At 35.4% G+C, this 14,857-nt stretch overlaps 1 protein-coding gene and 1 long non-coding RNA gene across 2 annotated transcripts in view; one reads left to right on the top strand and one right to left on the bottom strand.

The window, feature by feature from the left end:
* Window positions 1-14,509, bottom strand: part of LOC137236737 (transketolase-like protein 2) — an 86,463-nt gene extending 71,954 nt beyond the window's left edge. The window contains exon 1 of the mRNA XM_067759705.1: window positions 14,251-14,509. Within this exon, the coding sequence (XP_067615806.1) occupies window positions 14,251-14,354 (104 nt within the window). The 5' untranslated portion in view covers window positions 14,355-14,509. The remainder of the gene's footprint in view (window positions 1-14,250) is intronic.
* LOC137237506 (uncharacterized) lies at window positions 6,703-7,512 on the top strand. The gene is made up of 2 exons (XR_010948972.1): window positions 6,703-7,026; window positions 7,085-7,512. It is a non-coding gene; the product is annotated as an uncharacterized lncRNA (long non-coding RNA).
* Window positions 14,510-14,857: the final 348 nt, after the last annotated feature.

The following is a 14,857-nucleotide window of genomic DNA, read 5'->3' as shown; positions in this document are numbered from 1 at the left end:
TGATACCCATATCGTACAAACAAATTCTAGAGTCAACCCTGATCCACCTTTATGGCGATATATCGAAAAGGCGTCCACCTATAAAACTAAGCCCATGCCTTTTAAAATTCTCATTAACATCTTTCATTTGATACCCATATCGTACAAACAAATTCTAGAGTCAGCCCTGGTCCACCTTTATGGCGATATCCCTAAATGGGGTCCACCTATAGAACTATGGCCCACTCCCTCATAAAATACCTTTAATAGCTTTCATTTGATACACATGTCATAAAAACACATTCCAGGGTTACCCTCGGTTCATTTTCCTACATCGTTATTTTCCCTTATGTTTTCACCATAGCTCTCAACTGAGTATGTAATGTTCGGTTACATGAGGGTCAGTTTACGAACCAAAATTTATGTGTTAATATTCACTCTGGTAGCATGAGATGTCATAATGCCTGCCAAAGTAGAGCTGTATTCGATTGGATTTTTTTCAGTTTCTTCCTCTTTCGTTAACTGGCACTAACTCGCAAATCAAGGGGTACCTCATGGTTATTCCATCGGAATCACAACTTTTTTCAAAATTATTTATAGCAGTAGTACAGAAACCAACCTCGGGTACCAAGGAGCATGAACAATTTTTGTTTAGGATATTACCTATCCGCAATGTTAGTTTAGAAATCAAAGAGATGTAAACTCTTGTCAATAACGCTCTATAAATCTCTCATCGTACATCTTCATGGAATCATGGACCGTGTCTAGAGACAATTGGGCTACCCAGTGTACGAGAGAAAAGTCCTTGCGGCGATGTATGGTCATCTCCGTGATGCCAACCGCTACGTCATGTTGTAGGAAAACACGAAGACGCTTTGGCACAGATAGTATACCTATCGGCACCCGTATTACTGTCTAGGCGGTTGAGCGCTAATCGATGGTGATGATAAAATGTCTTCATCTTCTCCTTTTCAATTGAAGCCACCAGCACAATATCGCATAGTCATGGTTTATGGTTCTAAATAATGCAATGGTTCTAAATTACAATAAATTGTTAGCTTAATGTGAAAATGTGCTAAGTCACTTTTTATGAATTTTACTGGAGACGAAAAAAATTTACAGTTTTTGAAATAACCTTTGTTTTTTAAACTGTGGATGAGGATACCTTAGTTGCAATACTTTTGAGTGTAGAAGCTTTGAAAAAGATAAATAACAAGTAAGGAAGGTTAAGTTCGGGTGTAACCGAACATTACATACTCAGTTGAGAGCTATGGTGACAACATAAGGGAAAATAACCATGTAGGAAAATGAACCGATGGAAACCCTGGAATGTGTTTGTATGACATGTGTATCAAATAAAAGGTGCTAATGAGTATTTTAAAAGGGAGTAATCCTTAGTTCCATAGGTGGACGCCGTTTCGAGATATCGCCATAAAGGTGGACCAGGAGTGACCCTAGAATTTGTTTGTACGATATGGGTATCAAATTAAAGGTATTAATGAGGGTTTTAAAAGGGAGTGGTGGTAGTTGTATAGGTGGTCGCCTTTTCGAGATATCGCCATAAAGGTGGACCAGGGGTCACTCTAGAATACGTTTGTACAATATGGGTATCAAAGGAAAGGTGTTAATGAGTATTTTAAAAGAGAGTGGGCCTTAGTTCTATAGTTGGACGCCTTTTCGAGGTATCGCAATAAAGGTGGACCAGGGGTGACTCTAGACATTGTTTGTACGATATGGGTATCAAATGAAAGGTGTTAATGGGTATTTTAAAAGGGCGTGGGGCTTAGTTCTATAGGTGGACGCCTTTTCGAGATATCGCCATAAAGGTGGACCAGGGGTGACTCTAGAATGTGTTTGTACGATATTGGTATCAAATTAAAGATATTAATGAGAGCTTTAAAAGGGAGTGGTGGTAGTTGTATATGTGAATGCGTTTTCCAGATATCGACCAAAATGTGGACCAGGGTGACTCAGAACATCATCTGTTGGATACCGCTAATTTATTTATATCTGTAGTACCTGCCAATATTTCAAGGGTTTTTTATTTCGCCCTGCAGATTTTTTTCATTTTCTTCTACTTAATATGGTAGGTGTCACAACCATTTTACAAAGTTTTTTCTAAAGTTATATTTCGCGTCAATAAACCAATCCAATTACCATGTTTCATCCCTTTTTTCGTATTTGGTATAAAATTATGGCATTTTTTTCATTTTTCGATATCGAAAAAGTGGGCGTGGTCATAGTCGGATTTCGTTCATTTTTTATACCAAGATAAAGTGCGTTCAGATAAGTACGTGAACTAGGTTCAGTAAAGATATGTCGATTTTTGCTCTAGTTATCGTGTTAACGGCCATGCGGAAGGACAGACGGGCGACTGTGTATAAAAACTGGGCGTGGCTTCAACCGATTTCGCCCATTTTCACAGAAAACAGTTATCGTCATAAAATCTATGCCCTACCAAATTTCAAAAGGATTGGTAAATTTTTGTTCGACTTATGGCATTAAAAGTATCCTAGACAAATTAAATGAAAAAGGGCGGAGCCACGCCCATTTTGAAATTTTCTTTTATTTTTGTATTTTGTTGCACCGTATCATTACTGGAGTTGAATGTTGACATAATTTACTTATATACTGTAAAGATATTAAATTTTTTGTTAAAATTTTACTTTAAAAAAATTTTTTTTTTAAAGTGGGCGTGGTCCTTCTCCGATTTTGCTAAATTTTATTAAGCGTACATATAGTAATAGGGGTAACGTTCCTACCAAATTTCAGCATGACATCTTCAACGACTGCCAAATTACAGCTTGCAAAAGTTTTAAATTACCTTCTTTTAAAAGTGGGCGGCGCCACGCCCATTGTCCAATATTTTACTAATTTTCTATTCTGTGTCATAAGTTCAACTCACCTACCAAATTTCATCGCTTTATCTGTCTTTGGTAATGAATTATTGCACTTTTTCGGTTTTTCGAAACTTTCGATATCGAAAAAGTGGGCGTGGTTATAGTCCGATATCGTTCATTTTAAATAGCGATCTGAGATGAGTGCTCAGGAACCTACATACCAAATTTCATCAAGATTTCTCAAAATTTACTCAAGTTATCGTGTTAACGGGCGGACGGACGGATTTTTATTTTTGATCCTGATGATTTTGATATATGAAAGTCTATATCTATCTCGATTCCTTTGTACCTGTACAACCAACCGATATCCAATCAAACTTAATATACTCTGTGAGCTCTGCTCAACTGAGTATAAAAATCTTGTATGCTAACCCAGCAGCTATTTTATGACTTAGCACAATTTCCGCACTCAAAACAAATTTTTTCTCCTGACTTAGCACTTTTTACTCAATATGTTTCGCCATCACTCCTCCCCTTTAATGATTGAAATATAACGCTAAAACTATATATTTCACAAAAAATACTATTTATTTGTCAAACTATTTCTAACGGTTCTGATCTTGACTCTTTTGCCAGATGGTGCGCAGACAATAATTTATTTTTAAATTCAAACAAATGCTGTGTTGTGTCTTATCCCAAAAAGACAACTGCCACATACTTCATCTACAAACTAAATGCTAAATCTCTTAATCCTTGTCAAGAGAGTAAAGACCTGGGTGTAATTTTTAACTCCAAACTCTCTTTTTCTAGTCACATTGATTTCGTTATTTCAAAATTTGTTGCAATGGTTGGGTTCAGTAGACGTAACACCAGTGACTTTAAGGACCCTATGATGTTGAAGGCACTTTATATATCCTTGGACAGAAGTGGTCTAGAATATTGCTCGAAATATGGAATCCTTTCTATGAATCTAACTCCTATAACATTGAGATATTTCAAAAAAAATTTACAAAAATTGCTTTACGTATGCTTCACTGGCCAGACGACCTCCCATCATATACCAGCAGGCACAAATTTCTTGGTCTTCAGGCTTTGCATGACAGAAGAACTTTTATCCCACTCATGCTTTCCTATAATGTAATAAACTTTAGCACGAATTGCTCTGATTTATCTAATTTGTTCATTCCATATATTCCGCTGCGTGATCTTCGGCATAATAGATTATTTATCGAAATAACTCATAAAACGAATTATGCTATGAATCGACCTATAACTACGACTATACATCTAGCAAATGGATTCAGTAGTGTTATTAATTTTAATAACAGCTTATATAAGTTTAAGCTTGAACTTTTTTCTAGTTTTAACTAGTCTGTAAGAAAGCATGTAGTTATCGACATGTAAGAATTGAAGTAGATTATGGTCAGCGCAACGCATTTATCAAACACCAAAGGCATGTCTCAATTGAGTGAATCCAATTTCAAGGGGTTGTGTTTGCTACCCTCTCAACGGATTGCCAGCGCAATATATAGTTTCTTCAACCCAATTGTCAACCTCACCTAACCGTGGCGAATCCTGTTTCATTGAGAGCCGAGGCTCTGGCGACCACAAGTTCTTCATGGAACTAGGGGATAGGGAGGGCGGGATGGCCTAGAAGGTTTAATGTGGTCATATAAATCGTTCCCGAGACGGTCGGGCTAGTACCTTAATAGTGATTTGTTACCGGGACATACCCGATCTATGTATATCCGGCAAATGACCATCAACATCGGTAACACTCCCCAAAGCCTTCCGGTAGTGTCTTTATCGTTAATACAACAACAACAAAGCATGCGCGCACAAAGTAATGACATTTACACATCATTGCCCACAGTACGTAAAAATGAAAAATAAAAATATTATTTTTTTGTGATCGATGTATTTTGAATTCAGTTTTAAAACTGCATTAAAAGACAATTTTTTCAAAAAAAGTGACTTCGCACATTTTCACATTAAGCTAACGAAATGTATTTTCTTCCCATTTTGATCAATTAAAATTAAATTGTACCTACTGTAACTGTAAGATGATCAAAACTTTGAAGGCTAAAAATGGAATGATTCTGGAAAAAAATTGATTCCTCATTCTTTGAAAAAATATAGATTAAATCGATTAAAAATCTAATCGAAATCCAGCTCTAAGCTATAGTCAAACGGCTAAAATTGTTGCCTTCATCAAAGAGTGAATTTACCTCGTATACTTATACCATGACGCTATTAATAAATTGATTGGCGCATAGCCTAGTCAAAATAAATTAGGTTTTAATGCCCCTATTACCGTTTACAACTCAACTCTGGTTGGGTTGAAATTTCGCAATTTGGTATTACAGATTACAACCTTGTGTTGGTGTAGTTGTCAAAGACGTCAAAATCTTACAACTGATTACTAGCAGTTGTCTCATACAATTTTGCAGTTGTTTGGAGAAAAGTAACGTTTTACAAGAAGGCTCACCACCTAATTTTTAACAAATATTTTCAAAGTTGGTATCAGAAGACAAGTTTCGACCTCCGATTTAAGAATCCGAAAACAAAAATTTAAAATTTAATTTCTGTCATATCATTTCGGTTCAAATTTTCATGTGGTTGTTGTATTTTGCCAGATTTTTTGTACACACTAATGCAGAAAGGCGTTGGACCCACCCAGGGTTATTTTTACAAATCGCGACCAAAGGCCGCCAACGCAGAAAGATGTTCTGTGCAAAAAAATTGTGGATCCGGCCTCATATTTCGGACCATCTCGGGGCATTTTGTGGGTTTTTGTAAATATTTTTTGCCAGAAATAAAATTTTTATTTTCCGGTTTCGAATCCTAAAAACGGAGATCGAAACGCGTCTTTTCATACCACCTCTGATAAGAGTTAGATGGTACACGGGCTCATAAAACGTTACCCAAAAAACAATTTAAAGCCGGTATTTAAACATTTTTTTATCAAACAATAATCAACAATTTTGTACACATTTATAGAAAAAACAACGTTTAAACGAAGGATTCATTGCATAACTTTTTGACTTTATGTAGCGACATTCCGAAGTTGGACGAGGCTGGCCGCAGTTCGGATGCAGCCAAAATAGGTGAAATTATGAGAACGTGAGTTCCATTGATATTAATCACTACTCCTGGGAATCCTGTTTGAGTAAAACACAGTTTTATCTGTTTGGGTTTTAATCCACTTCGCACAAATGTGCTCCCCAATAATATCTAAAACCAGTCCAACACCAAAATCATTTCCACAGCATATTTGATAGCTGCCGTCAGCAAGGAATCGGAGTGTGGCGCATAATTTTAAAATACGAACGCGTATGCGGAAATGGTCCTTAATATTGTTTAGTAATGAGCAAAATGCTTCCTTTCAAATCTGCAAAATATCTTCATTTGAAGCTCATCATTTGTCACTTAAACATTTTCTTACTTGGTGCTTGGTAGTTCCAAGGGATTGGAATGATCCCGCGAATGTTTTTCGTATTCGCGACTTATCAATCGCCAACATTTTCGCTATTATAAAATAGATTTCATATAATATTAATAACAAAATCACATTTGCCACAAATTGATCAGCTGTTCATTTATCTGTCAAATCATCACTTTCTGAAGTTGGCAACTCAATTCAACTTCAACTGAGATAAGTTGTAAATCGTAATACCAAACAGGAGTTGAGTTGTCTTAAAGTTGAGTTGTTTAAATTACAACCCAGCTGAGTTGTAAACGGCAATAGGGGCTTTTTTGACAGATAGCTCATAGAAAACTATGTCAAAAAGCTGCAACTAAATTTAAAACCCATTTTATTTTGACTCAGTCATGCGCCATTGAGTTTGATTTTGAAAAGGCTATCAAACAATTTTTTGCCCCTATTACCGTTTACAACTCAACTTAGTTGGGTTGTAATTAAAACAACTCAACTTTAAGACAACTCAACTCCTGTTTGGTATTACGAATTACAACTTATTTCAGTTGAAATTGAATTGAGTTGCCAACTTCAGAAAGTGATGATTTGACAGATAAATAAACAGCTGATCAATTTGTGGCAGAAATTTAAGCATTTTCAAATGTGATTTTTTTATTAATATTATATGAAGTCTATTTTATAATGACAAAAATGTTGGTGATTGACATTTCGCGAATACGGAAAACATTCGCGTGATCATTCCAATCCCTTGGAACTACCAAGCACCAAGTAAGAAAAAGTTTAAGTGACAAACAAATAATGAGTTTCATATGAAGTTATTTTGCAGATTTGAAAGGAAGCATTTTACTCAGTACTAAACAAAATTAAGGACCATTTCCGCATACGCGTTCGTATTTTAAAATTATGCGCCATACTCCGATTCGTTGCTGACGGCGGCTATCAAATATGATGTGGAAATGATTTTGGTGTTGGACTGATTTTAGATATTATTGAGGAGAATATTTGTGCGAAGTAGATTAAAACCCAAACAGAAAAAACTGTATTTTACTCAAATAGGATTCCCAGGAGTAGTGATAAGAATCAATGGGACTCGCATAATTATTTCACCTATTTTGGCTGCATCCGAACTGCGGCCAGCCTCGTCCAACTAAAGTCAAAAAGTTATTCAATGTAATTCGTTTAAACGTTGTTTTTTCTAGAAATGTGTACAAAATTGTTGATTATTGTTTGATTAAAAAAGGTTTAACTACCGGCTTTAAATGTTTTGCTTTTTTTTGGTAACGTTTTATAAGCCCGTGCACCATCTAACTCTTATCAAAGGTGGTATCAAAAGACGGGTTTACATCTCCGTTTTTAGGATTCGAGAGCGGAAATTAAAAATTTTATTTCTTTTGAAAGATATTTACAAAGACCCACAAAATGGCCCGAGAGGGTCCGAAATATGAGGCCCGTTCCACAGTTTTTTTTACACAGAACATCTTTTTGCGTTGGCGGCCTTTGGCCGCGATTCGTAAAAATAACTCTGGTTGGGTCGAACACCTTTCTGCATAGCTGTGTACAAAAAATCTGGCAAAATACAACAGCCACATGAAATTAGATTTGATTAGAAATAAAATTTTTAATTTTTGTGGTAATTCTTTACGACAGCATGACACTGCTAATACGTGTCCAAAAATATCGAGAGAGGTATTAAACGATGCGTCTTGGCATCAGTATTAATAATCCGAAGGCGGAAAATAAAAATTTTAACTCCTTCAAAAGATATTAAACAAAAACCGAAAAAAGACAACAACATTACAACAACAACATGAAAATCGCCAACTTCAACTACAAATATCTCCGGACAAGAGATAAAATGTTTCTTTTCCGCCTTCGGATTATTGTTCTCGAGATTAATACGCGTCTCGATATTTTGGGACGCGTATTAGCAGTGCCGTGCTGTCGCAAAGAATTACAATTTTTGTTTTCGGATTCTTAAATCGGAGGTCGAAACGTGTCTTTTGATATCTACTTTGAAAATCTTTGTTAAAAATTAGGTGGTGAACCGTCTTCTAAAACGTAACATTTTTCCAAAACAACTGCAAAATTTCATGAGACAACTGTTAGTAAGCAGTTGTAAGATTTTCACGTCTTTGACAACTACACCAAAACAAGGTTGTAAACGGCAATGCCACAAAAAGTTGTAAGACTAGACAACTCAACCGAAATTTTTTTTGACAGGTTGAGTTGTAATCTGTAATACCAAATTGCGAAATTTCAACTCAACCAGAGTTGAGTTGTAAACGGTAATAGGGGCATTTGATTCATAACAGAAATGATTAATAAGCAAAATGTCTGCCGCAGATCGCCTCTGGTTAATAAATTCGATTTATAAGCAAACTGCGTAAGCCCTCTATTTATATTACTTCTTTTTATTGCGCCACCTAGCTTACTCTAATGAGATATTTCACGTAATTATGTTTAATGTCTAGATTTCTTACTCTGGGTTAGTTCTTGTTTCGTGAGCCTACTACTCAAGGCGAATTCAGTACCAGGTGTTGTTATCCCAACAGCTGATTACTTCTTCTTGATTATTTTCCCTACAACGCCTTGTACTACAACATGTCAGTTAATCGAAATCAATGAAATTTTTCTTTTGACTTGACATTCTTCTGCACGGCGAATTGGTTGAATTCGCTTTGCCACCACCTGGTATGAATTCTCCTTGTCTTGTACTTTAATATGTCAGTTAATCGAAATCAATTTTCTTTTGACCTGACATTCTTCTGCACGGCGAATTGTTTGAATTCGCTTTGCCACCACCTGGTATGGATTCGCCTTGGTACTACTATATCTCACATTTTTGTACCAGCTTTTTCGTTAGAGCCAAGGCGAATTTATAAAAGGTGATAGCAAAGCGAATTCAACCCAATTCGCCGTGCATAAGAATGTCAACTCAAAAGATAATAAGCATTGATTTCGATTAACTGACATTGTTGTTCCAAGGCGTTGTATGGAAAATTTTCAAGAAGATCGTGGGATAACACCTACTGGTACTGGATTCGTGAGAGCAAAAAACAAAATTGTAATTTATAAATTAAAAATTAATTTAAAACTTAAAAAAAATACATATATAAAAAGTGAAATATGAAATATTAAAAGTAAACAATTCATTCAAGTCAGTATTTTGGTAATTTAGTTTATATTTTAGACAAATCTAACATATTAAAGCACCACGAAGCAGTTATTTTGATGTTTTTTGCATATAAAGTGTTTTATGAGGTGTTTGCTCTGGGTTACACCAGCTTGCTCTATTTTCTTTTGACAACTGACCTAATCTGCTCTGCCTCTACCGACTCTGCACTTGTTTTGGGGTCGATAAACCTACTATTAGATGTATTGAGCAGTATCATGGTGGAATAACCAGGTGGAGTAAGCCGTCAATTGTCTTGCTCTAAATTTTTCTATGTTCTGTCACTATCTGAAAATTTTTCACCAATGTTGTCCCTGAAAAAGTATTGTTTTTTTGCATATTTTAGGAGTAACATTTGCCAATTTTTTAACAATTTTCACATAAGCTATTAAGTGAATATCGATGGACCTTTACTGGGTTTAATTACTAAGATTCATCATTTGGGTATCTTTGGTGTTGGTTTCCATAAGTAAGCCCGAGCTAAACTATTATTTTCATATTGTTAATGTTTCTATTATATATTTATTTTTTTTCTTCGCAAAACAAATTTAAACATGTATTTGTTAAAACAAACTATTTGTATTCATTTTATCCAACCAAGGATTTTCCTCTGTGCAGCAATACTGAAGACTTTCGAGGAATGTTTTTGTCATTCCTACAACAAGAACACCAAAATTGTTGTATTATACCTATGTATAAACTTAGCTAAAACAATAGCATTCTAAATAGAGCTACAAAAAGTTGTAACTCACTGCTGTTGTTTTGCCCTACAAATTAGACCACTAAGTTAAGAAGAATGTTACAGTTATAGATTGTAATTTAGAATATATGAATCCGGTACGCTTCGTATCAGCATCCTCTGATTCTAGGCCAACTGCCGCTAAGCTAATCTATCCCTGACATACTTTAGTAAATATTAACTAGGTAACATTAGTAATACATCATGAATTCAACTGTCAAGAGTTTTTGGGGATCTTCTGATCAAGTTTCTATAATAAATAGGAAGGGCATATATTTTACTTCCGACTCTCAACGACATATCAACAGGGCAGATGGAAATAATAATGGATTTTTAGGGATGGAAACACATTTAATACTATAGCGATCACTTTCAAGTGTGACTGCAAAACTTTTCATCGAGCCCGAAACCCATTTAAGTGTCACAAAAGGCAGTAAAGTTCAACTAAATAATGGATAAAACCTCTCAATTTTATGCCCAGTTTTTCAACGAAAATGTTAACTACATCAATTGAATTTTACTGCTCATACCAGTTTAAGTGACCAAATTTATTTTTTTATTTTTTTGAATTGGCGTTGGGTAGGACTGATATCCAGAAAAAAGCTTCTTTAATGGCATTCATAGCAAGGTATTAATTTTTCTAGTGCTAATTTTTCAAAGCGGGTAAAAATTGTACCCTCTTCTGACCGTTGAAAACACATCCCTATCGTTTCAGATAGCGTACATCTTCTGTCTTTTTATTTACTTCACCTGGTGATTCCACCATGGAACAGTATTAGTTTTGTCCTATTGTAATATTCTATCGAGCAAGTTTCGAGGGTTGCATCATTTTTAGTTAGTTAATCCGTTTTTTCATTCCTTCATATTAAAGTTGACACGACTGCAGTTTAAGCAGTTTTCCTCTAGTTTTTCTACTGTTTTGATTACGGCTACTATTTCCGCCTGAAAATACTACCGTGATCTCACAGCTTGTAGGATCTGTTAATTTCCGGATCAGCACAGTATGTCGCAGACCTTACTACTTCGACTTCTTTGGAACCATCGGTGTATCATGTATCGCCTCTTCCGCTATTTGGGTACCCTTGCGCCAACCATCATCCTCTTTGTTGCTCTACGAGTTTCCTCGAAGGGCAGATACGAAATTAGGCAGTCTGTTCATCCTGTAATTGATGACGCTATATTATTATCTGCGCTCAAGCTGCCCCGAGGCGCTGGGCCTCGTTGCAGTTGTTAACGCTATGTTCTTTGCCACCAGATTTACAGGTGGAACATGCAGAATGGCATAAGTGCAGCTGTCGGGGTTGTTTCCAGTACACCTCTAATTTTTTGAGGTAGTTTCTTTTTTGTGTGGCTGTCCACCAAACAAGGACTCCATAGTACAGGTTAGGGCTGTGTCAGCTATAAAGCTTATACAAATTTGCTAATAGCTGTGTTGTTTTTACATCTATAGACGTTTACGCTTAAACTTTATACGGACTGCTAGGCGTCAAGCTTCAAATACACCTCTGAAATTGCTGCGCATAAAATTAGTACTAATAATTTCGATACGCATTATACTCAGATGTAACTGAAATATGTGTCTATGTTTCACCTTAACACTAATTCTATGTATCACCTCTAAAAATGGTGTGTATCCATTATTCATCGCAGCTATATGTTATACATTGTGGCCACCAGAGGTTTTTGTCTCCGATTTTAGGTACACACTGTTCTGTAGCTAGTTATTTAACCACTGCCGCTAGATGGGTATCCTAAGCGTTATCTAAGCGAGGATACGCGTTTTTTTACTCGCAAACGTAAACGTATACGCGTGTAAAAAAACACGCCTAATATGTACATATGTGTGTATGCATATAAAAATATTGTAGGGTTTTTTGCATAACAGTAATAACTAAAAGTTAAACCTGTGATCCTGGCTATTAGAACCTAGAACACCTAGTTGATTTTATCAAAATACTTGCACAAAGATACAATTTCGAGTACCAATTTCCCACTCGTGGCGATGAAACACCCCATATATGTATATGTATATCCGTCGGTTCATATGTACACATATTTACATAAGAGCATAAAATATTTTTTTGTTGCTCCTCGGCACCATGATCATTCGATATTTTCAATATCTCTTAAAAATTTTATGGGGAAATTTTGTATTATATTTTCTGACATGCATAACTAGCGAACGGGTTAGTGCGGAAAAAATATTTCGACATATCTTAGAAGAGAATAAAATTATCGACAAAACGGAATTGAGACAGTTTTCAAGAAGTCTCCCTTTACAAAAGTTGTTCACGGGTAAGGCTGGCGGCCGGTTGCTGTTCTAGGCGAGAAACAATTTTTATTTTCATATATTTTGCAAGCTCGAAACGTTTCTAGCATTGTGGATAAGACAAGTGTGAATCTTCGGCATAGACGTCAAAATTACAAATAGAATGGATCACCTGATTTTTGAAGTGACTATCGTGGTTTCAGTATCTCTTTCTATCATCCGCTGAAGATAGCCGGCCATATGGCCCGCCATATTGAACATCCTGTCAAAACGCTAAAAAGTAGCCATCTTGAACATCCTGTCAGGCAGTTGACGGATAAGATATCATACTTGCTTTGTCCACAATGATTTCTAGCGACACCCTGATAACTTTTACAATTTTTAAAAAGAAATTATTTTCATGGCTTTATATATTTATTTTATAGCAATGCTTCTCGATTCTACTCTTGAGAGCCACATCTACCACACCGAAGGTTCTGGGTTCAAGGGCAGGGAAAACAAAATTAAATTCGTAAGTTTTTCAATTAGAATCGTCCCTTGGCAGTGGTTTGGCAAACACAGCGGGTGTTCTTCTGCCGTGTAAAGCTTCTCAAACATGTAGGTCCCGTTGCGCCAGAATTAAATTGAAATTGAAAAGTAGAGGCTTATATTTATTAATTTGATTTGGCATCTAAACCAAACTTTTGAGCATGGGCGCGAGGAAAAACAAAATTTTTTTTTTCAAAACGCTCAAAGATACTAATGGAAATAGAAGAAATTGAAAAATAACTGTTAATTTCTGAGCGAAATAGAGAACTTAAGAAATAACTATTATATTTCGAGAGCAATAAAAAGCTAAAAAATTTATTATTTTCCGCGCGAAGAAAACTTAACAAAAAAGCTGTTACTATGCGTGCGAAATAAATAATTGAGTGAGTTTTATAATAAAACTTTTAACTTTTACGATACCTAGCTAACTTTTTCTAAAACTTAGTTATATTCTCTTTACTACTTGAAAAAGCCAAACAATTTGAAATCGCCACCATATAGGGTAGTTTTAGAGATCAAAGGTATTTTTTTGATGCAGCGGTATTATTTGACCTAAGCAGCTCATTTCAAAATTTGCGCTAAACCGAACCGTGCCGCTTTTCAAAGTGGTTTGTGGCCCTGCTAATTAGGATGATATGACGTCGAGCACGATTCTATGAATGTCAACAAAGGTCAGTTAATGTTTTTAAAAGTTCTTGTTTTACCAATAGTTTTATCAAATAGAGGTGCAAGTTTTAGGTTATCGGAAGATTAATAATGGAGTTTTCATATCATTTAGTTTAAACGTTTGTGGTGTAACCACGTGGTTTTCAATACAACGCTTTGGATTTGCCGGTCACCTTCATTTTAAATAAGGGAGATTGCTCACACAAACAAATGCACCGGCTTTTATTTAAAGTGGAATAAGTCTACTTTTGTAAATCGCATTTTAAGTGACAATTTTAGTGTGATCGATTTCGGTATCTTTTAGAATTACTTTTAATTTTTTTTTTACAAAAAAAGCGGCTGATTTGTATGTTTTTATGTACATACTATGTATATTATTCACCATTTCGTAAAGTTAAGCTGCTCTCAACACTCTCTTATGAACTTACATACAAAAGTACATCCATAAGAATGTATATATACATAACTGTATGTATTAAATATATAGTGCAAGGTATACAACATTCGAATTTTCTCATTGCGAGTCACGCCATCATATATGAATTTTATGATTTTAATTCAACTCAACAAACTAATTGAAGTTTAATATGCATAATAATCAATAAATCATTAACCTACCCGGATTTCGATGCCTGTGTTGACGTAATGGAATGGATACGCAGACGATGTGCGATATTTCTCAACTCTTGAATAGTTTTTGCTTCCGGTTTATGGTAAGACATTTTTAATTTTTTTAAATTCGATTAGTGCAAAAAAAGGAAATTCCTTAACTTATTTAAAGAGTTGCTAGTAATAGTTTAAGTGTACTGAGACAATAACGCGACTACGTCCGATAGCGACTACGACTATACGACTATGCCGACTGGCGTATAAAAGTAAACTGACGTTAAGTGAGCTCTCGGCTGCCAACCCATCAACCAGTTGCTTTTACTAAGAGTGGTGTTACCAGTGCACGGACTTTTAAAAAGAGAATGTTGGTAGACGAAAAATTAAAATGTAGAAGTTGGTAGATTTTTTTCCAAGAAAACAATAGCTACAGTTTAGCACATTTCACGGAAATAACACTTTTAAAAAAAACATGTAAACAAAACAAAAAGTACATATAAATGTGTATATACATACATAGCTTATGCCTATATGATACTTGCCTTTTTCCTGTATTTCGAGCTTGAAATACTGGCGAAAATTTACCGTAACGTCTAATTACAGCAACAATTTTCCAACG

This window comes from Eurosta solidaginis, chromosome 1, assembly GCF_040869045.1.
Source record: "Eurosta solidaginis isolate ZX-2024a chromosome 1, ASM4086904v1, whole genome shotgun sequence".
NCBI classification, from domain to species: domain Eukaryota; kingdom Metazoa; phylum Arthropoda; class Insecta; order Diptera; family Tephritidae; genus Eurosta; species Eurosta solidaginis.
This window is presented reverse-complemented; position numbering and strand designations above follow the sequence as displayed.